Source organism: Chionomys nivalis, chromosome X (assembly GCF_950005125.1).
Source record: "Chionomys nivalis chromosome X, mChiNiv1.1, whole genome shotgun sequence".
In the NCBI taxonomy this organism is placed as follows: domain Eukaryota; kingdom Metazoa; phylum Chordata; class Mammalia; order Rodentia; family Cricetidae; genus Chionomys; species Chionomys nivalis.
This window is the reverse complement of record NC_080112.1, coordinates 31,055,339-31,081,752: the sequence shown is the minus strand read 5'-3', so window position 1 is coordinate 31,081,752 and position 26,414 is coordinate 31,055,339. Positions and strand designations below refer to the sequence as shown.

General features: G+C 37.3%; 1 protein-coding gene across 13 annotated transcripts in view; it reads left to right on the top strand.

The window, feature by feature from the left end:
- Positions 1 to 26,414, top strand: part of Cask (calcium/calmodulin dependent serine protein kinase) — a 352,639-nt gene that overhangs the window by 159,066 nt on the left and 167,159 nt on the right. For all 13 annotated transcript variants that reach the window (XM_057758918.1, XM_057758916.1, XM_057758917.1 and 10 more), the window contains exon 4: positions 24,801 to 24,878. In XM_057758918.1, coding sequence (XP_057614901.1) covers positions 24,801 to 24,878 — 78 coding nt within the window. The remainder of the gene's footprint in view (positions 1 to 24,800; positions 24,879 to 26,414) is intronic.

Genomic DNA, 26,414 nt, shown 5'->3' with positions numbered 1-26,414 from the left:
TCTACTCTTGCTACTTGTTGACATGTTTCTTCCCCTTTTTATTTATTTAGATCATTTTAATATCTTTTGTCTTTACATTTTCCTTCTATTAATTACGGAGATTGAACACTCTCCTGTTACTTTATTGTGTAACCTAGAAATTACAATATATATATATATATATATATTCCCTAACCCATCACATTCAAACATTTGTAAGCAATTAGAGTTCTGAAAAGACAAGTTCTATAGAATCCATTAATTTTATTTAATATCTCCTTTGACTTATATTCCATATTTCATTAATCTATTTACATAGATAAAATATGAGTTATATACATTCACATCATTCCTAGCTTATTTTGGTCATTTAGGTTTACCCCTACACTTGCCTATCTTTGTTCTTTATTCTTTGAGCACAGCTATGGTTTTATTTGGGTTTGTTCTCCTCGTGTCAGCCTCCTAAGTACAAACTTCTATTTTTATTAGTTTCAGAATTTTCTTATATTCCCTTTAGTCTTGTGGCTGTTTGCTGTATAGAGAATTCTGGGCTGGCATTTTCTGTCTATTATACATCACTCATTTTCAGCTTCCACTGATGCTGAGAATTCAGCTAATAATCTGACATTCCTCTAAAGGTAGTAGTAGTTGTTTCTCAGGCTATTAAATTTCCCCTCATCTTTTGCTTTCTTGTGATATATGTTAAGAATTGTGTCTCTGTGTTTTAACCTTGCCTTGAGTTCTCTGTCTTAAATCATTGTGTTGATATTCATGACTATGAAAACATCTCTGCAATTATATCTTCAAGTACTGTCTCTGTCCCTTTCACTCATCATTTTTATAACCCAGTTAAGTATACTTAGAGATAAACCTTATGGTAGTCTGTATGTATCCTGAATCTTTCTTATATTTTACATTATTCTTTGTTTTATAAATTTTTTTATTTATTTTACATCCCTCCCAGTCCCTCCCTCCCTCCCCCTCTGGTCCCACTACCTAATCCACTCCTCCATTTCTGTTTAGAAAAGGACAAGTCTCCCGTGAGTATCAACAAACATGGCATACCAAATTGCATAAGACTAAGTACCTCCTTATATATTAAGGTTGGCCAAGGTCACCCAGTATGAGTAGTAAGGTTCCAAAAGCCAATAAAAAAATCAGAGACTCTGTTCCCATAGTTGGGAGTCCCACAAGAAAACCAAGCTACACAACTGTCACATATATGCCAAGGGCGTAGGTCAGTCCCATGCTGCTCCCTGGTTGTTAGTTCAATCTCTGTGAGCCCCTATGAGCTCAGCTTAGTTGATTCTGTGAGTTTTCTTTTTTTATCATTTTTTTAAATTTTTTTGTTGTTGAAAAAAACTTCCGCCTCCTCCCCATTTCCCATTTCCCTCCCCCTCCTCCCATTCTTCTCCCCATCCCCCCTCTCTTCCCTCTCTCCCCACTCCTCTCCCCCTCCCCCCCACTCCATTTCCCCTCCCTCTCAAGACTGAAGAGCTGTCCAGATTCCCTGCCCTGCGGGAAGTCCAAGGTCCTCCCATCCTCTTGCTTGTTTGTAACTTCTTCCTTGACAGAATTTCAGCCTTCTGACTTTTTTTAATTAACAAGCAAAATAATCAAACACTACAATAAAATTTAGCATTTTTTGGAGAAGCATTGGAGACACATGAAAAGAACAAAAATGCTTAGAATTTCTGACCTCTCTTCCAGATCTGTTTCTTTCTTCAGCCCTGCTGAATTGCTGTCAATCTACCATCTAGATTTTTAATTACACTTTTAGTTTTGAGTTTTATAGTTTCTCTATCTTTTTAAGTATCTACTATATTGCTTTTTATTATTTTACATTTTTGCAAAAAAAATTCAAGATGGATTTTTGTATTCTAGCGCTTCTATCCAGGTCCAGGAAGGTGAGCATCCAAACAGGCTAGGCTCCCACAAGGCCAGTTCATGCAGTAGGATCAAAACCCAGTGCCATTGTCCTTGGCTTCTTATCACCCTTCATTGTCCGCCTTGTTCAGAGAGTCCGGTTTCATCCCATGCTTATTCAGTTCCAGTCCAGCTGGACTTGGTGAGCTCCCAATAGATAAGCCCCACTGTCTCAGTGGGTGGGTGCACCCCTCACTGTCCTGACTTCCTTGCTCATGTTCTCCCTCCTTCTGCTCCTCATTTGGACCTTGGAAGCTCAGTCCGGTGCTCCAATGTGGGTCTCTGTTTCTATCTCCATCCATCGCCAGATGAAGGTTCTAAGGTGATATGCAAGATATTCATCAGTATGGCTATAGGATAGGGTCTTTTCAGGTTCCCTCTCCTCAGTTGCCCAAGGTACTAGCTGGGGACATCTCCCTGGACAGCTGTGAGCCCCTCTAGAGTCAAGTCTCTTGCCAACCCTAAGATGGCTCCCTTAATTAGGATATATACTTCTCTGCTCCCATATCCACCCTTCCTTTATCCCAACCATCCCATTCCCCCAATCTCCCCCCATCCTCCCCTTCTCACGTTTCTCACCCCATTTCCCCTTACCCCCATCTCACCTCACGCCCAAGTTCCCAGTATTTGCCAAGCAATCTTGTCTACTTCCCATATCCAGGCGGGTGACTATATGTTTTTCTTTGGGTTCACCTTCTTATTTAGCTTCTCTAGGATCACAAATTATAGGCTCAATATCCTTTATTTATGGCTAGAAACCAATTATGAGTGAGTACATCCCATGTTCATCTTTTTGGGTCTGGGTTACCTCACTCAGGATAGTGTTTTCTATTTCCATCCATTTGCATGCAAAATTCATGATGTCATTGTTTTTTACCGCTGAGTAGTACTCTAATATGTATATATTCCACACTTTCTTCATCCATTCTTACATTGAAGGGCATCTAGGTTGTTTCCAGGTTCTGGCTATTACAAATAATACTGCTATGAACATAGTTGAACAAATGCTTTTGTCATATGATAGGACATCTCTTGGGTATATTCCCAAGAGTGGTATTACTGGATCTTGGGGTAGGTTGATCCCGACTTTCCTGAGAAACCGCCACACTGCTTTCCAAAGTGGTTGCACAAGTTTGCATTCCCACCAGCAATGGATGAGTGTACCCCTTACTCCACAACCTCTCCAGCAAAGGCTATCATTTGTGTTTTTGATTTTAGCCATTCTGATAGATATAAGATGGTATCTCAAAGTTGTTTTAATTTGCATTTCCCTGATCGCTAAGGAGCATGACCTTAAGTATATTTTGGCCATTTGAATTTCTTCTGTTGAGAATTCTCTGTTCAGTTCAGTGCCCCATTTTTTAATTGGGTTAATTAGCATTTTAAAGTCTAGTTTCTTGAGTTCTTTATATATTTTGGAGATCAGACCTTTGTCTGTTGCAGGGTTGGTGAAGATCTTCTCCCAGTCAATGGGTTTCCTTTTTGTCTTAGTGACAGTGTCCTTTGCTTTACAGAAGCTTCTCAGTTTCAGGAGGTTCCATTTATTCAATGTTGTCCTTAATGTCTGTGCTGCTGGGGTTATACGTAGGAAGTGGTCTCCTGTGCTCATATGTTGTAGAGTACTTCCCACTTTCTCTTCTATCAGGTTCAGTGTTTCAGACTGATATTGAGGTCTTTAATCCATTTGGACTTGAGTTTTGTGCATGGTGATAGATATGGATCTATTTTCATTCTTCTACAGGTTGACAACCAGTTCTGCCAGCACAATTTGTTGAAGATGCTCTCTTTTTTCCATTGTATACTTTTAGCTCCTTTATCAAAAATCAGGTGTTCATAGGTTTGTGGGTTAAAATCTGGGTCTTCTATTCGATTCCATTGGTCGACTTCTCTGCTTTTATGCCAATACCAAGCTGTTTTTAATACTGAAGCTCCGTCCAGATGGAACTCCTCAGCACCTAAAGAGGGACGCCTGGTAGCCCAATGAGCCGGGGACAAAAGGAAGAACGTGGCAGGCAGGGCGGGGTCCAGTAGAGCACAGGAGACCCTGCAGCACAAGCTGAAGGTGCCCGAGCTCCCTTGTGGGGGGACCTTGAGGCCTGCCCAGTAGGCAGGCACTCACAGCTCTGGGTGGGTAGCCTGTCCAGATGGAACTCCTCTGTGGGTTTTCTTGTGGTGTCCTTGACCCCTCTAGCTCCTAAATCCTTTCTCCCCCTCTTCTGCAGGATTCCCTAAGCTTCATTTAATGCTTACCTGTGGGTCTACATTTGTTTCCATCAGTTGGTAGGTGAAGCCTCTCTTGGGAGATTCCCTTATGCCATGTTTTTACCTGATCCCAAATTGCACCCCCACTTTAGTTCTTCAATATGCTCCCCCTCCATCCCATCCTTTGTTTTTTTTTTCTTTTTTTTTTAAAAAAATATTTATTTATTATGTATACAATATTTGTCTACATGTATGCCTGCAGGCCAGAAGAGGGCACCAGACCTCATTACAGATGGTTGTGAGCCACCATGTGGTTGCTGGGAATTGAACTCAGAACCTCTGGAAGAGCAGGCAATGCTCTTAACAGCTGAGCCATCTCTCCAGCCCCTCCTTTGTTTTTTACTGACCTCTCTTCCAGATCTGTTTCTTTTTTCAGCCCTGCTGAATTGCTGTCAATCTACCATCTAGATTTTTAGTTACACTTTTAGTTTTGAGTTTTATAGTTTCTCTATCTTTTTAAATATCTACTATATTGCTTTTTATTATTTTACATTTTTGCAAAAAAAATTCAAGATGGATTTTTGTATTCTAGAAACATAGTAAGCTTCCTTACTTAATAATCTTGTGTTCAAGGACTCCACATGGTTTTTTTTTTTTTTGTTTTGTTTTGTTTTTTTTTTGTCTGTTCTCTTTTCTGGCTCTTTGTCAAATATCTGATTCATTTTTATTTTCTGCTGCAAATTATATTGAAACTTATTAGCCTAAAATGATGCTTTTCTTCCTCAAAAGAGAATTTTTCCCCTTCTGCTAGATACCTTCAGACTCTATCAGTTTGAAACTGTTTTAAAGTTCAAGATTTAGATGTTTGGGGATACCTAGATATAAGGTCAGGGTTCGGATCTGTGGATTGGATAATTACTTACAACACACAGCTAGATCTTTATGTAGTTTCACATTACTTTCTGTAGATATTTATTTTTATATTCATACCATTGGGATATGAGCAGATTCATATTTATTTTGTGTGTTTATGTTCAAATGTGTGTGAGTGTGTATGGAGGCCAGAGGTCAATGGTCATAATTTCTCTACCTTATTTTTTGAGACCTAGCTTTCACTGTGCATGGATCTTGCTGATTGAATAGACTGGCTGACCTATAAGCCCTAAGGATTTGCCTATCTCTGTCTTGCCAGTTCTAGGATTACAGACACACAGTACTGTGCCTGGGTTTTAAGTAGGTGCTGGAGATACAAACTCAAGTCCTAATGCTTATGCAAGAAGTACTTTATGAACAGAGCTATCTCAGCCCCAGATTTTACATTTTGATAGGTCAAAATGATGTTTTGGGTTAACTGGCATTTATTTTGTCATTAGTTCTATAAAATGCTTTAAAGCATGTTCAATAGTTTTTTCTCTTCCATTCACTTTTTTTGTTTTGAAAGTTTGTATTAGATTTGTTCATTTTATTTTATGTGTGAATGCTTTCCCTCTATGTGTGTATGGATGCCACGTACATGCTTGATGCCTTTGAAGGTCAGAAGGTGGCACCTAGAGCTGGGGTTACTGTTGCTTGTGAGATAACATGTGGATGCTGGGAACTGAACCCAGGTCCTGTGCAAGAACAATAGGTGCTCTTAACCACTAAGCGGTCTTTCTAACCCTAAAGAATTCTTTATTTTCTAAGCATTTTTGTTCTTTTCATGTGTCTCCAATGCTTCTCCAAAAAATGCTTAATTTTATTATAGTGTTTGATTATTTTGCTTGTTAATTAAAAAAAGTCAGAAGGCTGAAATTCTGTCAAGGAAGAAGTTACAAACAAGCAAGAGGATGGGCTAAAGTGAACTCTATATTACTGTTTAGAGGTAATTTATTTATTATATATACATACCCTCCCAAGCCTTCATTTCTAAATATGCTTCTGTAATAGGAGCTAGGGCTTCTTGAAAAAATGTTTATTAATTCTACGGCTAAGTCAGAGAAATGCAAGCTAAGTCTAAAGCATCTTAGAATGTCTGAAGGTACTGACATGTTCCAAAAGATACATGCATGTCAAAGAGACACAGAAACCAACCTGAAAGCATTCCAAGTAGCCAAACCTAGAGCAATTGGAGCAGCAAACTAAAGTAGTATTATATATACCACAAAGTGTGTCAGAATGTGTGAGTACATAGAGCTTAGAAGTAGACAAGAAAGGGAAAAGCAGCAGCAAAACTCTCAGGATTGCTGGGTACTCTGTGGGGACAGTCCTATTCTCTTGAGCACCTTCTGATATTTGGTAAGAAAGGTGTTTCAGCTCTGATACTCTTCTCTCCACTCCTCAAGAAAAGCACAATCCTAATCTAGGGAAGAAGAAATGATCAGACAGTACCCAGTTGAGGGACATTATAAAATCCTTGGCCAGTCTTTTTTTTATTTTCTAGGTCATTAAAAGCAAGGAAAAACTAAGAAACTGTAACCTAAGGTGTTAATCATGAGAGAAATTGCTGATAGGTGTGCATGATTTCTCTGTATTTGCAATTTACATGTAAATATAAAACAAAAATGATTTTTTTATGGTGCTCTTTGAAGGAAGACTGTCGCTTAATTTGTATACATCTCCAGCCCTGAGTGCACAGCACTTTGTAGCATAATTTTTTAAAGTTATCTTTAATGGAAACCTAACATATAAAATAAACCATGAGTTTACACAATAATGTCCTGATTAAGTTAGCAATTAATATTTTCATTCATTAGATAAAAAGTTATTATATCAATTGTTTTATGAGTCATATATATTTTAGATCTATATGACCCATCCAGGTTGCTTTGTGCATCTATTCCTTTTCATCACTATGTAGTATTGCAATGAACAAACTTTCACTATTCTAAAGTTAATGAGTATTTGGGGCTTTCTAGATTTGGCTATTTTGAGCCGTGTTTTCTAAACAGTCTTATACATGCGCTACGGTGCACTTAAGTACACATTCATATATATATTTTTTATTGTTTTTATTGAGCTGTATATTTTTCTTCATCCCCCTCTCTTCCTCTCCCCTCCCCTTCTACCCTCTCTCATGGTCCCATGCTTCCAATTTACTCAGGAGATCTTGTCTTTTTCTACTTCCCATGTAGATTAGATCTATGTATGTGTCTCTTAGGGTCCTCATTTTTGTTTAGGTTCTCTGGGATTATGAATTGTAGGCTGATTTTTCTTTGTTTATTGTCTAAAAACCACTTATGAGTAAGTGAGTACATATGATATTGTCTTTCTGGGTCTGGGTTACCTCACTCAATATGATGTTTTCTAGATCTATCCATTTGCCCGCAAATTTCAATATGTCCTTTTTTTCACTCTGTAGTACTCCATTGTGTAAATGGACCACATTTTCCTTATCCATTCTTCGGTCAAGGGGCATTTAGGTTGTTTCCAGGTTCTGGCTATGACAAGTCTTATACCTATTGTTCCTGGGATCCAAAATAACAGTAAGAAAGAAAGTCTCAAGAGACTTAAGCAGTAGGGAAAATAGAATTAGCTAGATCAGTGACTGGATCCTCCTTCAAGACCTATGGGAATGTGGCTCAACGTAGGGCCCCAACACAAGATTATATGTAAAAGAAAATTAGCTAATGTGTTACATTTTACAGAAGTTTCATATTTTTAATATTTGAAATTTTCTATAGTTGTGGTTTTTAGTAAAAAATAACAGATTTTTTTAACTTTTAAAACTATCTCTAAGCCGGGCAGTGGTGGTGCACGCCTTTAATCCCAGCACTCAGGAGGCAGAGGCAGGTGGATCTCGTGAGTTCGAGGCCAGCCTGGTCTACAAGAGCTAGTTCCGGGATGGGCACCAAAGCTACAGAGAAACCCTGTCTCGAAAAACAAAACAAAACAAAACAAAACAAAACAAAAAAAAAACCTATCTCTAAATCATATCTTAAAGAAAGTTTGGTTTCTTACCATTTTAACACATTTACTTGCTTCATCCCACTAGTTTAAATATATAATATATGTATGACTACTAAAAACAGGTTGGTATTTCATTGCACTTATTTTTTTACTTTGGTTGTAGCCTTATATAGGTACACAAAATGTCAAGGTTAAAGTGATTTGGAATATCTCCTTTTTGTAGTTATGCCACAAACTTGGTAAGGATAAGATTAGGTTTATTTGGGTTTTTATTTCTTGTGGGAAATGTTTTTTTGTTTGTTTTTTTGAGACAAGGTCTCACTATGTAACTCTAGTTGACTTAGAACTCTATGTAGACCAGGCTGACCTTAAACTCACAGAGATTTGCCTGCCTCTGCCTCCCAAGTGCTGGGATTTAGGGCATGTGCCCCCATGCCCAGCCAGTTGTTTGGTTAAATTTTTTATTGAGAAAATTATAGATTCACACATAGGTGTAAGAAATAAAACAGATTCTGCCAGGTGTGGTGTGCACGCCTTTAATCCCAATACTAGGGAGGCAGAGGCAGGCCTGTCTCTGAGTTCCAGGCCAGCCTGGTTTATGTACAACAGAGTTCCAGGAAAGCTAGGGCTATTACACAGTAAACTCTGTTTCAGAAAAAAAGGAAGAAAGAAAACAGATCCTTGTAGATTTTCCTAGTTTCATCAAAACTTAGCATTCTACAAAATTAGTATAAGTCACAGTAAGATGACTGACATTGATGCAACCTAGCAGAATCTCTTGTTTGTATGCACATCTGTTGTCAACAACTTTGAAAGAACAAAAATAAGCTTAAACTCTGACATCCAGTTAAAGTGGAACGGGCTCACATCTGTGGGCCCTCACAGAAACCCTATATTGAAAAATTAAAAAAAAAAAAGAAGAAGAAGAAGAAAAGAAAAGAAAAAGAAAGAGTCTCTTACTTTAAGGGTCTCTTACTTCACATTCCAAATACAGAGGGAAAATACGAATAGCTTTATCTGATTGCCTCGCTTCCCACTTGCTTTTCTAGCATCTAGTGCCCTAAGTTATTTACCTGGTCCACTATAGATAGACTTCCTTTGAAACCAGGATAAATCAAAATTCACTCTTGTTTCCATGGCAGGCAGGTTGGATAAATTTACTAGACTGTCAGGAGCAGATTGACTACATTCATGTAAAAAGAAATAGGCATTACAGCCAGAAAAGCAAGCATGTAGATTGACCAGAAACGGGAGTCAGAGTGTGTGCTTGGGGCATTTCTAATAATGGTAGAGCTAACTTTGAAGTAAAGCATAAAACAAGAACATGGCTGGAGATAAGTTTGAACATGTAATAATAAAACCATCAGTAATGTGTACAACATCATACTGCACATTATATTTTTATTGTCTTTTAAGTCTTCTTGATAGCCAACTGGATTGAATTGCAATGTCTGTTTTGCAGATAAGAAAATAAAACTTACAAAGTTGTGGCTTGTTCAAGTTCACAAAACTATGTGCTGCAGCCAGGATTTTAACTTAGGCAGTTTGATTCTAGGGCTCCACTCATAATTACAATACTACATCTATGTCTTTTGAATCCATGTTACCACAGTTTTTAATCCATATAATCAAATACTTATAGAATGCCTGCAGTGTGCCAGGTACTCTTCTCTAAGCACTACAGATTTAACAGTGAGCAACTCTAAGTCCATAAATACATGGACGTAATATTCTAATGGAAAAGATTAATGATTATGTAATGCTAAAAGTGAATGGTGGATGTGTCATTAGGAGTGGAACCAGGTGAGAGGTAGGGAATGCTGAGCATTAAAGAGTACTACTTGCTTCAGATAGGATATTCATGAAAGCCCTGTCTCAGGAAGTGACCTTTAATCAAATGTAAAACTTGACTGTATAGGCGATAGAGCACATTAGAATAATTTTCCAAAGTAGCAATATGATCAGATTTGTACATGAAAGAGACCTCTGAGTTCAGTGTGAAAAACAGTAGCAGACAGTTGAAACAAAAGTCAGTGAAAATTCCATGCAAAATACAATTTGAGGTTCAACTTCTTTATTGTAAGAGGGATCAAAAGCTCCTTCAGGGAAGTTGGAATAGGAACCATGCCCATGAGTGAAGTCAAGAGATGGATGGAGATTCTGAGCCTGCTGTAATGAGTGAAAAAGACTGTGACCAGTAGATATGAAGAAGGCTTCAGAAGAAAAAGAAATCTTCACTTAAGATTAGTATTCATGTTAAAAGATACAAGGCAAAGCTAACATCACAAAACTCTCAAGATGGAAAATTTGTACTCAGGAAAATGTAGATAATAGAAAAAGGAATTTTGAAGTTTCCAATAATTTGAGCTCAAGAAAATATAGATAATATTAAAGGGGACTCTGTTGGAGAAAGACTGCTTGTTTGTTCCCGGCTGCTCAGCCCCAAAATAATCACATAGAAACTGTATTAATTAAATTACTGTGTGGCTCATTAGGTCTGATTTCTTATTGGCTAACTCTTACATATTAATTTAACCCATCTCCATTAATCTGTGTATTGCCACATGGCTGTGGCTTACCTGCTAAACTTCCAGGGCATCTGTCTCCAGCAGGGCTACATGACTTCTCCCTGACTCTGCCTTCTTCCTCCTAGCATTCAGTTTAGTTTTCCCCACCTAACTAAGTTCTGCCCTGCTATAGGTCCAAAGCAGTTTCTGTATTCATTAATGGTAATCACAGCATACAAAGGGAAATCCCACATCACCTCCCCTTTTCTGTTTAAACAAAAAGGAAGGCTTTAACTTCAACATACTAAAATTACATATAACAAAACAGGTATCAAGCAAGAGTTACAGTTATAATATTTATATTTATTTTATCTTTTATCATGACTAAGGAAAACTATAACTATAAGTTCTTCAACTCCATCAAAGACTCCAGAAGGATATATCATTACCTAAATAAACAGGAAGTGCATTGTAAGCAACTTCCAAAACTCTAGAATTGACAGAGACATCTCTCTGCCTGGACAGTCACCCAAAGTTCTTCTGTATCTTGAGGCATCCATCCATCTTCAACTTATAGGCCCATAGTATCCAACAGACTTTCCACAAAGCAGGAAATTTCAGTGACAGTTCTGCCTATATTAGCAGTTTGTCAGTCACTTTTTTCTGTTTCCTGCAGAATGCTTAGCAGACTCTTTGATGAAGCAGGAATCCTGAAGGGTCGTCTCACTTTTAGGCAAGTTCAGCAGTCACTTCTCTGTGGGTCCTACATGTCCAGTTCATCAAGCAGTCCAGGAAAGAGCAGTTTCTTGTCCAAATGGCTAACCAATGCCATAATGAGCCTCTTCGATGCCCACCTTCCTCTTGAAGTAATTGGTGCTGCCAGGAGCAGATGTGTCTTACTGTCATGAAAAGTCCTGATTTCTTAAAACATTTAAATACCGTATTCTGAAGGACTCTGAAAGATTTGAAGAATACCTAACTAAAATATATCTCTTTGTATTTAGAAAGCCTAACTAACATGACTACAAGTTTGACTGTTATAGATAACTATCTATTAACCTATATTTCTTAATTATACATTACATTTTTAAATGAACTACACAATCATAATACCTTAGTCAAGAGCAGAAATATGCATATGGCAAGACTGAGCTTAAATTTGCATCAATAAACAAAGATTTATACCAATGCAAATCACTCTAGTATATGTCACTTTAAATGTAAAGAAGGATTTATAAACAATATTTGGGAATATGGGTGTAGTTTCTCCAAAGTGTTTCCTGCTGTTTATTGGGCAAAGTAATTTTTGAGGGGTGTTCAAGGCAAACATTCAGGGGGTCTTTGTCCATCAAATCACGTTAGTCTGGGAGGGTTCCACAGGTTCTCATCCTCTGTGGAAACAAAAGAAGAACTTCTTTTCCAAAGCAACATATCCTTAGACCCAAATTCTGAAGTCAAGATACATGCTAGTTTAGCTTAGCAGGCCATACAATGAAATGATTATTTGTATTTAGCTCCTTAATTCAGAAAATTCAAAAAAAACACAATAATATTCATAATCCAGACTCTCTGTGTATAGTCCATCTTTATGTGGCTTATTTTCTTTTTACTCTTTTAATCTATAACTGTCTGTACTGTCTCTTTAAAGACTTTATCATTTTTAATACCATTTACTTCTTTTTATAACTGTCTATATTCTTTTTCCTCTCTCTCCCAAGCCTATGTACATTTTAAAAACACACTGCATCTAATTTAGAGGTCTTTTTCATCTGAATTTGTCTTATTGTGTATTTGTAATTCTTTACTGTCCAGGAGCCCTTAAAATGCTAAGTGCTTCTTTAAAACTTAAGCTGTGCCATTGCTAGGGTATATACAGTACTATCTGTTTGCTCCACACAGTCCAGCATGACAGAGTTGTTTTCTACCTCTGAGAACCATACACACAGCCCCATTCTTAGGCACACAGCTAGTCCATGCCGCCATTAAGCAAGCTGCAGCAGTCTGCTCACAAACCCCTCTCAAATGCTCTGTAGCTGGACCTCCTGCCTAAAAGAGTCAAGAGTTCCTACTGGTAGCATGGCCCAGAAAGCTTCATTTCAAAACAGCGCAGCTTATTTTCTGCTATCACTGAATCAGGAAAACCTCTCTTAAAGGAGCTGCAACAAGCTGCCAGCTGAAAAAAAAATGCAGCTAAACTTTGTGGGGGGTTTTTTGTGTGTAGAGCTCCTTTCCAAGTCTTCTCGGGTTTTACATGGATTTAGTTCACCACATTGACATGCCAATTTGTAGTAGGGAGGCTGCTTGTTTGTTCCCAGCTGCTCAGCCCTGAAATAATGACACAGAAACTGTATTAATTAAATCACTGTGTGGCCCATTAGCTCTAGCTTCTTATTGGCTAACTTTTTTTTTTTTTTTTTTTAGTTTTTTGAGACAGGGTCTCTCTGTAGCTTTGGTGCCTATCCCGGAACTAGCTCTTGTAGACCAGGCTGGCCTCAAACTCCCAGAGATCCGCCTGCCTCTGCCTCCCAAGTGCTGGAATTAAAGGCATGCACCACCACTGCCCAGCTGGCTAACTCTTACATATTAATTTAACCCATCTCCATTAATCTGTATAGCCACATGGCTGTGGCTTACTGGCTAAAGTTCCAGCATCTGTCTCCATCAGGGCTATATGGCATCTCTCTGACTCTGCCCTTCTTTCTCCCAGCATTCAGTTTAGTTCTTCCCACCTAGCTAAGTTCTGCCCTGCTATAGGTTCAAGCAGTTTCTTTATTCATTAACGGCAATCACAGCATACAGAGGGAAATCCCACATCAGGACTCTTTGAAGGAATAGCAACCATATAAAAAAAAAAAAGGCTGTTGTATTTGGTAAATGTTGAAAAAGCCATAAGAGAGTGTATGTTATATGTGCGTGCAATGTTTATGTATCTTTGTCAGTGTGTTTCTGTCTTTGGAACTGATATGGGCCAGTTGAAAGGCAGCAGTGGAGAAACAATAGAGAACAAAGAACAGTATAAAAAGGAAACTGAGAACCCTGAAAGTCATTTAGAGAACTTCCAACATACCTTAGGAATAGGAATTCTACAAGTACAGTGTAGAGGGGATGATAAAAAAAAGGTCTTACTACTAAAGAAATAATAGCCAGCCAGGTGGTAGTGGCGCATGCCTTTAATACCAGTACTTGGGAGGCAGAGGCAGGAGGATCTCTGTAAGTTTGAGGCCAACCTGGTCTACAAGAGCTAGTTGTAGGAGAGCCAGGACTGTTACACAGAGAAATCTTGTCTCAAAGGAAGGAAGGAAGGAAGGAAGGAAGGAAGGAAGGAAGGAAGGAAGGAAGGAAGGAAGGAAGGAGACAAAATAGCCAAAAATGGTCCCAGGTTGAAGAAACACTAGCTTTTCAGAAGTGAGCTTTGGGAATAGGTAGGTATTGCTCATCAGCTCAGGCTGTTTGCATTTATGCTGATTAAAAAAATGTACACATAGGAGTCACTACCATTGACACAGGGTCCATTGTACATCTTGCCACCTCAGTTTCTAGTTTGCCCACTTGTGAGAATGAAATGAAATGAAAGAGTAGTTTACCACTATGCTAAATGTTCTCTTTACTGTCATAATAATGTGTGCTATTTAGTATAGAGCTTCAGGATTAGGGCTTAAGATTTCAGAACCCAGAGTCCACTGCTTACATTCCAGTTCTTAAGGTACTACTACTTTGTAACTAGGTGACCTTGGACAAATTGCATAATATTTGTATGAAGCTTCAATTTCTTCACCTGCAAAATAATATTTGTCTCCTAGTGTTGTTATGAACATCAAATTAATACTTACAAATGGTGGTTGGCATATAGTTGAATGCTTTGTAAATCTTTAGTATTAGCTATTAACATACCTGTATTTAACAGGAACATCCAGTATTTTAATCCCAGAGGAGTGACTAATATAAAAATTGCAGTATATAAGGATAATAAATTTAGGTTTCTATGTGTTCCTATAATAATACTCAAAGGATCAGTTTAGTTAACTGCTGGTATTTATTTATCCATGTAAACAGTTTGGTTGCTGTTTGCAATTTGGCCATGATGTTATTTGAACATTCAAGGGCTCATTTTTTTTTTGCCCCATAATGCCCAAAAATTAGAATTAATTTACAGGCATATAAGATGTCCTCTTCTGGACATAGAAGTGATTTAATTTTGTTCTTGCCAAATTAGAACAGTTCAGTCTTAAGCAGATACCAATACTTGTACCTGGCTTTGTTTATATTGTTTATAAGTGCCAATATTAACATTTCATTTTAGCTAAGAGATTCCCAGAAGAATTAAACCAGCTGGTTTGATTTCAGTGTGAAAGTGATAGAATAAAAAAAGACCCAGAAAACCAATAATTAACTTCATGATTATTTAAGACTAACCATGGGTACTCACCCATGTCAGATAAAAGAGTTCAGGGACCTGGGGAGATAGTGCCTACCCTAGGAACCATGGAAAAAGCCAGTATGGTGGCACATGTCTGTAAGCACAGTGCTCAAGAGGTGGAGACAGAGATCTTTTGAACTCACTGGCCAACCAGTGTAGCTGAATCTATGAGCTCCAAGTTGAATGTCAGACCGTGTCTCAAAAAACAGAGTGAAAAGCCATCAAGAATGACATTGAATATTGGTCTCTGGCTTCCATACATGCACGTGTACACACACATACACGCACACACACGCACACACACACACACATACACACATACACCACAAACAGTGTTTAGATGAGATTGGAAGCAAACTGGTGTGTTGATTGTGATTGATTGATTTGAGGTGACCAGGGTTCTCTCCCAGCTTTCATGTACAAGGGTGTACAATACTAGATCAGACCTCTAAGAAACTTGAAAAGAAATGCGCTTAAACTAGATGAGCTGATACACACTAGGTGAAGAGTTGCATGTAAGGTATATTTACATGATTACGCTTTAGAACTAATGATGGTTTAAAAAACAAAAAAGCAGTTTAGGAGTAGAGGGCTGGGTAGAAAAGAAAGACCCGAGGACCTTGGACTTTAGACTACCATGTGAGAGTATAATCAAACCACTTAGTGTTGTAGTTGAAATCTATAGATAGCTGGAAATAATGGTCTCTTTGGACCATGACTTACCTAATGAGTTCCAGGCCACCCTGGGCTGAAGAGTGAGACCTTGTGTCAAAAAAAAAAAAAAAATCTGTGATGTGACTATTGTTGGGGAGATAGGTTTTCAGCTGTGGGGATTCGTGAAAACACTGAGCACACAGTTGCGTTGCTATTTGATACAAGAACTATGGTTCCCATCTACCACCTTTTTTGACTAGAAAGTTCACAGAACTTTAGGGAGGTTTGGGACCATGAACAGCTAATACTCCAGAAGACTGTTGCTGCTACTATTTTAAGATGATCTGCAGTCCTTTGAAGCAATTTTGGTTTGGTTTGGTTTTGGTTTTCTTTTATCCACTAGGAGGCACCATTATCAAACATAGTTCTAGTGAGGATTTGTAAGGAACAAAAAACTACAAGTACTTTTAAAAATCTGTTTGCAATTTGTCAAGGCACCTAAAACACATTTAATGGCATTCTTTTTTTTTTTCTTTAAGACGGTGTTGCACTATGTGGCCCTGGCCAGGCTGATCTTAAACTCAGAGACCCACTTGTCTCCTGAGTTCTGGGATTAGACTTTTACACTACCACACTCAGCCTTGTAGAACATGTTTAGCAATTTGTAAGTTTGATGGACAAGTAAATATTCCTGATCCAAAAATCCAGAATACCTCCAAATCCTAACTTTTTTGAGTGGCAAAATAAAGGCATAAGTGGAAAATTCTATAACTCACCTCATGTGACAGATGACAGTAAAAACATGGGTGTATGAAAATTTTGATAGAATTACCTTCAGGATATTTATAGTCTTTATATATAAAGCATAAATAAATTTTGTGTTTAAACTAGAGTCCTATCCCAAAAATGTGTGTGTGTGTTTGTGCATGTGTGAACATGTGCATGATCCACTATTTAAAAATTAAAAAACTTTTGAAATTCAAAACAAATTCTGATCTTGAGTACTTTGGATAAGTGAGACATTGCCTCTACAGCTTTTAAATTCTCAGACACAGGATAACATAGGCTTCCTTTGAACACTCTCTGTGCCCAAAACATACTAGGGGTGGCCTAAACTAAGGGAGGCTGCCTGTGATATGTGTTAAAACAGTATGGATCTGTACCCTGGTGGACTAGCAAATTACAAAGAAAGATGTGTTGGACTTGTCCAGCCTTCTCTCCATGATCTTCCCCTTCCTTTAGTGTTCTGTCTACTTGTGTCTACTTACCCTCACTTGATGCCCTTTTTGGTACATTCCTTCCTTCCACGATCTATGAGAAGAAGCTTCTTCAGATACTTCCTGATCTTTACCACCCACTCAGAGGGGGTTTTCTTTTTAGGTTCTACCAAACATTCAGAACCATAAAGCTATGAGAGGCCACACTGGACAGTAGATTTACCAGAGCTCCAGGTGGGCAGTATTGGCGTTCCCTTTCTATAGTAGTCCATTGAGCAGTACATGTGATAAAGTTCAGAAAATTGAAGAGAATTTGTAATAGTGCAGAGAAAACTATCAGTTCAGAAATCCCACCCTACCCCTAAACACAAATAGGAATACTGCAGACAAAATTGAGTTTGTATAACTAATCAGGAAAAGCCAACAAGAAATAGAATATTGATTACCAGATCTTTGGTTAGCTTTTAAAACTTCAAAGGACTAAGGTTCACAAAGGAAAACATCAATAGATTTTTAAAACTGAAAAAAATTAATTTGATTCAGTATTAATATGAAAGAGTTATATTCAATTGAGCATAGCATTCATGCCAATAAAACACACTGGGGGGAAAAAACAAAGAAAGGGAAGATATAAAGCTTCACATACAAGTAAGTGAGGACAAAAATAGATGATTTTCACTAAAATAAATACAACTGGGAAATAGACACTTGGGGCTATATTCAAATTATTTTAATGTTCTTGACAATATATCATAATTGCTTTATTAAACCATTGAATTCCCATCCCAGTGAGTGAGTCCTTTCTCCAATGACATACATGATAGTGTTTTTTCATTGACAATCCTAAATACTTCACTGGTCCCTGCCTAGTTCCCCACTGAAAGACTATCATTATGGCCTCTTTGTAGTATCCATAGAAAGGGAGAACTTATCTCAGATTATAGCCTCACACATTTCCTTATCCACCACAAACCTACCTCACATGCTGACTCACTTGCTGGGACTCCATCCAGGCTTGATTTTTGCTTGTTTAGCAGAAGAAATTCCCTGAGACACTGACCTTCCTCTAAACTATGTTCTTGCACTATTTTGTGTTTCTTTCATCTTTTTCCTACCTCTTTTCTTTAGAACCCATCTCAGAGGCTGCCTCCTTCATAGAAACTTTCAGAATTCTTCCAACATTGAGCATCTCCCTCCATCAGAACTCTTAAGATGCACTCATCTTTTGTTTTGTTTTGCTTTCATTTTTTCTTTATCTCCTCTTCTGTGATGTAGGCTCTTAAAAGATCAACTATTCATGAAATAGCTGGTCTTTCTGTTCTCAACCTGTAGTAAGTGCTCACTAATTGTACTTAATAAGGCTAAATCCACTTCCCAGTTGTGGGATATGGTATAGATGTAGGAAGAGTGACAAAGGCTTCTGTGTGTGTTTTCTGTCTTTTAGAAATGAACTCATTCCCCATAAAGGCTAATAAATAATCACCATTGTATGTGGTTTCATATTGAAGATAAAAGAGCTGCTTTGCCCTCAAAGTTGCCTACAGTCGAATTATATAGACCAGTCAGGCCTATAAAATAAATAGTAACTGTCAGTACAGGTCCAAATGGTCTTAGGCCCAGATTCTTAAAGCTCACATGTTCAGTAGAGAGAAGAGTTGGGAGCTGTGATAGACAGGAAGGTTCATAGGAAGCTGATGAAGAGCGTCAGTGCAGACATGTATAAATAAACAGAGGATATTCTAGACAGAGGCATAGCAAGGGCCAAACCTTCCTGGACATAGATAGAAGACCTTCGTCTTCCCGCAGGGCAGAGAATTTGGACTGCTCTTCAGTATCGAGAGGGAGGGGGAATGGTGTGGGGGGAGGAGAAGAGGAGTGGGGATAGGGGGAGGGGATTGGGGGGAGGGGGCAATATTTGGGAGGAGGGGAGGGAAATGGGAAACGGGGAGCAGGTGGAAATTTTAATTAAAAAAGAATAAAAATAAAAAAAAATAAATAAAAATAAAAAATAAAAGAATAAGGAAGAGATACCAGTTATATAGCATTTGTGAAGATATCAAATCAATCCCACAAACAAAGCTGTAAATTTGAGGAAAGTTAAACAAAATTAAGAAGATTCTTTTTAGTCAAAAAATTACTTTGTATATGCAAGGATTACAGCACTTATCATCAAGAGTACTAGACAGGCATGGTGGCATATACCTGTGATCTTAGCACTTTAAAAAACTGAAGTCAGAGGGCGCCCTCTGAGTTCTAGGCCAGCCTGAACTACAAAGTAAGACCTTGGTCTTAAAAGATCAATACACACACAGGGAGGCTTATTAAATGTAGATGGTTAGAGGACTCATTTAAACGACAGCAACAATAATAGCATCTACATATATTATTTAGAGTGAGGATGGGGAGCTCTGCATTCTGAAGACACACACACACATGCTCACACTCTTGAGTACAGTGATCTAGACCATGGGACCCCCATAGTTGGCATGAAAATGAATGATGCACAGAATTAGGATGTTTTACTCTTTGAAACCTATCCAGTTTCAGGGGTAGTACATGAACCTCAAAGTCATACTGCCAGAGTTTGAATCCTGACCTTATCAGAGGTCAGAGCCAGCCAGGGCTATGTAGTAAGATACTGCCTTGAAAAGTTAAAGAGAAAAAAGCATCATGTGACCTTTCACTTATCCTGTGCTGTCTCTCAGTTTTCTGCTAAATAAAATGGAGATGTTTGTACTACCTTACCTAATAGATTTCTTGTAGCCAGTGAATAAACTAGTGAATGGAAAACACCAAGAAAATGCCCATCACATAACTATGCACTAAATACTAACTTAATTGTTTTATTACAGCAAAATAAGATCATTGTCACAAATTAATGGATTCAAACCATTTTGCAAGGCCTACTTTAGTGCTGTTCTGAAGGAACCTTTTCACATTTTAGAAAGATTAGAAGTGATCTCATGTGATAAATGCCTCTTTGCTTATAAAAAAGTAAAAGGAAGCAAAGTGTTTAAAGTGTCATTCTAGCCACTCTTTAGTACTCCATTACTAATCAGCAACTTAGACACCTGTACATATATATATCTGCCTATGTGTCTTACTATGTTATGAACATCTTTATGTCAATAATATGGAACATCATTTAATGTGATGTGAGCTTGCCAGTTTATATAGACATTCTTCTAGTACTGGAATTTCAATTGTTTCCAATTTCCTCTTACTAATAACTATGATAAACCATTCTCATTAAAACTGGGAGATATCCCTAAGTCTTCCCTTTAGAATAAAATTAACTGAGTCAAGAAACATGTGCATATTTTAAATAGTTTGACAAGCACTATAAAGTTCTTTCTCAGAAAGGTTATATTGATTATTGATATATTTTCCATGAACAATAAATTTGCTGACTAAACAAAAGTTTCTCCAAGGCCAAGTTACCAAGTTATATTTCTCTCTCTCTCTCTTTCTCTCTCTCTCTCTCTCTCTCTCTCTCTCTCTCTCTCTCTCTCTCTCTCTCTCTCTGTGTGTGTGTGTGTGTGTGTGTGTGTGTTACATGGATTGCCTTCTTACAGTGGAAGATTAGAACTATTCCCCAACTTACTAAATTGTAGTGCTGGAACTCAACTATATATACCACGTTGGCCTAGGACTGACAGTAATCCTGTCTGCCTCTGCTTCTAGAATATTGGGATTAACGGTGTACACTAACACACCTAGGCCAATACCTCAATCTTACATAAGTTTTGACCCCTACTATTTATTATCAATATTAGAATTTTTTTCTAATTATCATTATGAGTTTTTCCTTGATTGATGAGTTACTGCACATATACTTTTTTCAACTAACAATTTTTAGGGGAATTTTATTGTTGTTTTATCAACTTACTTCAGTCATAAATGCATTATTACCAGGAAACATACCCTGAATGCTTACTTTTGCTGAAATCTCTATGCTTAACTTTTACCTACCTAGTAACTAATAATAAACATTTAGGGGTTGGTTTCTATGCTGCCAGTATGTCACAGTAGAATGCACTCTATATCACAATTTTCAAAACGCAGCTGTTTAGCTTATTGCAGACTCTTCAGACATCTGCCAGACAAGAATTGACTCTCCCCTCTTAGACCATCCAGATGCAGAGGCATCAGAACCTATCACTTCATAGTTCCCCAAAAGTCTTCTCCTACATCTGCCTCCTTTGTATGACTCACTTCTGCAAGCCACCGCCACGCTACCTCACCACCCCCACTGCCCAGAACACAAGCAGCTCTTCTTGCTCATGTCTTTGAGCTCTAATGTTTCTCTGTTCTCAACTCGCTGTGCTCCTCTTTGAAGATGTAAATTTTTTTTTTCTAATTTCATCTAGATTTTCTGGTTGTTTTGTCATCTTCAGGGAAAATGCTGGTCAGAGAAATTTGTCTGTCCTTTATAATAGTTCCTCAAAGAGTCATTTGCATACAAATGCCAATCTGCCATCTCTTACAAGTTGGTGTGCTTTGAGACCAGTATAGAAACTGACTGGAAATGTGTACAAATTGCTGTAACAATTTGGCATGTCTCTGAAATCATAATGTATGATGCCATGCTTTCAGCTCAAAATCATCCTTAGACCACAGTGGCAGAATTGGGAGTGGCATATTCTCATCCTTTTCAATACACACGCAATCATACCTTGTGACCTATTTTGTTTGATACATTGACTTTGGATCATTTTCTTAATATATGAATAATTCTTGATTCATATAGACAGAAAGAAGGAGCAGTTAAAGTCATTTATTCATAATTCCACCACTTTTCATGATTTATAACAAACTTCCCTAGTTTCTCTGCATGTGCAGTACAGACGCCCTCCCCATCCTTTTCCAAACAGAATTTCTTCTCCCTTTCATTTCACTCGCACAGGAGACACCTAGGAAAATGTAAAACGTGCCCTGTGACAATTCAGGAACTGCTGAGTAAGTACACCAAGAAGGGAAACCAAAGAGAAAAGCAGTAAAAGAAGCTTTCTCACTATTTTGGAAGTATTATACTTTCAAATAATGTATCAAAGGAAACAAATCATCAGTTTTGTCTAAAACATTCAAGGTTATTATTATATCAGGATTGTAAACTATGAATATGTATAGATTAAATTTATGGTGAATAAAATTTGCTTATATAACAGTATTTTTAGTTTTTACTTCTGCGTCTCATGAAGCTTAAAATTAGCACATTGCTTTTACATAATATCAGTTACTGTTATAAATAATCAGATGTCTTTCCAAACAATCCTTCCTAAAATATGTTTGTATATTTAAAAGTTATGCCTGTGATTTTATTCAGTGATCCTGATTATGAATCTCTGAATAAAAAACAATATAATGTTAAAAAGATCTCATGTATTATTAACTAAAATACCAGAGCTAGGGACATAGCTCAGTAATGGAGTGCTTGACTAGCTTGTGTGAGGCTTTGCGTTCTATCCTCAGCACTACAGTAAAGAAGAAAGGGAGGGAGGGAGGAAAAAGCGAGAACTAGCTATATATAAATATAATACCTATAGAAGAAACTAATAATCACTATTTGGGATAAATATTTAAAAAGCTTAAAACTTTAACTTAATGATATGAAAAGTAGGAGATTCATCATTCAGAGATAAAAATATTAGAAAATATTAAATTCTGGAAGTTAATATATAAATTCCATCTTAGCTAAAATATAAAGCTATGTTACAGTTTCAAAAATGTTTTAATGTTTAACTGGGAGGAAAAGTTCATAAAGATAAAAATGCCTATGTGTGTATGTGCATGTATGAAAATTGACATTGGAGGCAGTAGTATTTTAGATATGACCAGAAACAGATTGATCAGTGCTGTTAGCCATAGCCCTGGTCAGTAAGTAACTCCTAGTTGTTTCTCAGAATCATTCCCTTCTTAGAGCTTTCATCACTTTGCCACCTCCTCACCACCATCTCCTTTTCCCCTCTCCTGCCCTAGATCCATCTGAACAGTCTTCCTTTAGATCTCAGGACAGGTTCAGTTGTTTAGTACTATACTGTGTCAACCATTTGGCTTTCTCCTTTACCTAACTTCTTGAATGGCACTTATCCTTGAATTTCCATGAAAAGGGAAGGTGCCTAAATAAGAGAAATTCTTCACTATGAGATTTCATTTTTTTAGTTCTCATAGATCAACTAACCAACTTAAACTGCAGCCATTTTTCACCCCACAGTGAAAAGAAATAAAGAAAATGATCAGCTTTTCTGGTAATCAAGGAAATGTGAATTATAAAGCAAGCATAAAGAGCTGGTTTCCTCCTCTCTGGCAAAGATGAGAAAGAGTAGTCATTGTGGCACAGGAAAGGGTATTCAGATTCTCCAGTACCTGTGTGAATTTTTAAAATGTGTCTGGCAATATGGATAGCCAAAGTATTGTCGTAAATACCTTGACTAGCAACTCTCACCTAGGAATTCTCTCCTAGCACATAATCAGAGTTGTTTTCAAGCCTTAAGTACATGGGGGAATAAAAAAAAAAACACACAATTTTATTTTGTAATAAACTTTTTGAAAAATCTGACTTGACATTTAAGTATGACATGTAAACACCTTATATAAATATGGTAATGTTTCATTTGCATAAAACACCACTAAGATCCAAATGACAAAACCAAATGTTCATTAAAGTTCTGTGTGCTCAGTCATCTACTAAGTATTAGATTGAAATGTGTTGAAAGTATAAACTGGTTTTTAGGACTTTATACTCTTTGGGGGCTATGTAGGGTGTTCTTTGCATACCCAATAGGTGTAGCTGTAGTCATTGGGGAAAGCAGTGCACACAACCGGACTGATTTGAGTCCTGTCCCCGTCACTCTATCCAATAACTAGATTTACTTGAGAACCAAAATACCAACTTTAAGTATGAAAGGAGATCTGATAGACTGCTTTCCATGAAATCTCATAATACTACTGAGTGGGTACCTTGACTTTCCATTCCAGGAATTTCCGTTTCTCAATATTTTACCTGCAATAATTGTATTAAAAATTGACCTAGAGAATTTTAAAATACTTTAGAAGCATTATGAAATTATTAGCTGTTAATATTTGAGTAATTTTAATACAAGTAATCTTGCATGAGTTTCATTTATGTATCTGTATGTTGATATGTGCTTAGGTTGCATAAAGCCTCAAAGTTATGATGCAGACTGTAGTTTATTAGCAATTAAAAGCTGGCAGTCATGAAGGAGATTTCTTTGTAGAAGGGGATGGAATGGAAATTTGAATTAAGGTATGTTTTAGATATGAAAAACAGTATTACAAGAGCATATACCAGGAAGAGGAAATGGCATGTTAAGATCCGCCTATGTACAATTTGATTTCCTTAAAATGTAAATGGGCAGATTAGATCAAAGTATTCTTACTTACAGGGTGAGAAATTGAGAATTATTAAGATGAGAAATTGAGAATTAATTTTAGGGCAAGGTAGTAACAGGATATTACCATCACATCAGTGTGTTAGAATGTGTCTGTAGTAATTGATTTGTGTTAGAATGTGTCTTTAGTAATTGATTTGGATAATGGAAGGTATAATAAATTTTGTATTGGCTTATTTTTTCTTTTCACAGAATGTAATTTAAATTTCCCATTATTGATGATAACTATTAAAAATATTGTTTAAAAAACCTTTGTATTCTTAAAACACTACATTACTTAACATAGAGAATTTGGTAATTTAATTCAAAAATTATACCCACCACCTCTAGAGTTGCTCTCTTCTGAGACTTATTACTACAATATTGTGTTGGTTTGATATTTCTGTTAGCTTAATCTCCCTAAAAGAGCCTTTTTCTGTAGATTTTCAACAGGTGGTTATAATTGTGTGTGCTTTTCATGGAAAGAATGGAAGATTTAAATAATTCACAATCATCAGTAGTCAGTCAACACCCAACAACAATGTGTTCACTTAGACACACGTCCAACACGCTATCTTGGAAATTTCTCTTTTCTAATTTTCTTTTTCACATTTCTCTGCAGTATGGATGGAGCAGATCTGTGTTTTGAAATCGTAAAGCGAGCTGATGCTGGTTTTGTGTACAGTGAAGCTGTAGCCAGGTATGTAATCTGCATATACTCCCCAGAAGTAAAGTGGAAGTAAGAGACAGAATTGATCATGAAATTATAAGAAGTAATCAGCTCTCCTGTCTGCAAGCATATTGCTGGAGCCTCTGCAGATAACTTAGCTGCTTCAGTATGTACGTATGGTAGAAGCTCACAGTACCTGGAAATATGAAATGAATGCCAAACCCTGTATCTGCTAGCATGACTTTGCTTTTGCACACAAATGCTTTTATTTTACCCATTCCTGGTGTCTTTCTACAAAGAGTGGTTTGGTAGCCCAGGAACCACGTAGAATTATGCTTGAAGGTTTCTCAAATTGTACCTCATTGGCTCTTCATTTTCCTTTTTAGTGATTTTCAGATTATTATGTGGCCAGTTAATATAAGGAAAGCACAGAAGAACAAGAGGAGCAAAAATAAAAGCACCATTTTTCTGCTGAATCTGTTGCTTCAGGTCTCTCAACCAAAGCAATGACTGTTACACTAAGTGGAGCAGTAGTCATAAAAACCTAATGACGCAAAAGAGAAGTAAATATGAAAAGTGATAGTAGCCATGCATGCACTGTACCACTAGCTTATAGACTTAAAGCGATACAGCTTTCTGCTTTGGTTGCATTCAGTCCCAGCATATTATGCACTGGCAGGTTACTGATTTGATACATGACCTAGAGAATACCTCCTCAGACGCTGGCCACACTATGGTGAAGGGATAAGACTCAAAAACCTACAAGGATTTAGTAAACTGTTTTATCATTTGAAAAACAGTTACATTGAGTGATTATAACTTTCCTATCATTTGTTTTCTAACTATAGCATCCTAGAAGGACATAGTTAGAAACAGCTGTATAACTACCTTAATACAACTTGTAACCCTGTATGGATTGGCTGAGGAGCAAGAGACCCCAGTGTAGAGGATGAAGTGAATGTGAACAAGAATATGCTCAGTGTGGCATAGTTGCTGCTTTTGTGCTCTTGGAGCTGGGGAAAAAGAAGCAAGAGAAGACTTACTATGTTAACTATACTATTTGCTTGTATCACTGACATATGATAGAATGAAAATTAAATATCCTCCTGTGTATCATGCTTTCTAAAGCATGTTCTAGTTGCTTTCAAGTCCCTCTCTTCTATTTTTGAGCTTATATCACAATTTTTAAATTGTCATCGTTGGTTGTGCTTCCAAAAAGTGTAACTCCAGTGTTATCTTGATTTTTCTTGTGCCATTGTTGTGAAATATCTTATTAAAGTAAATGGAACTATCAGAGTTTTGTGTACACAACACACATTTCTTTATTTCTTTCTTTATTTATTATGTATACAATATTCTGTCTGTGTTATGCCTGCAGGCCAGAAGAGGGCACCAGACCTCATTACAGATGGTTGTGAGCCACCATATGGTTGCCGGGAATTGAACTCAGGATCTTTGGAAGAGCAGGCAATGCTCTTAACCACTGAGCCATCTCTCCAGCCCCCCACACACATTTCTTAAAGAATTCAAAGAAATTTTTATATTTTTTTAATCACTAAGCATTGA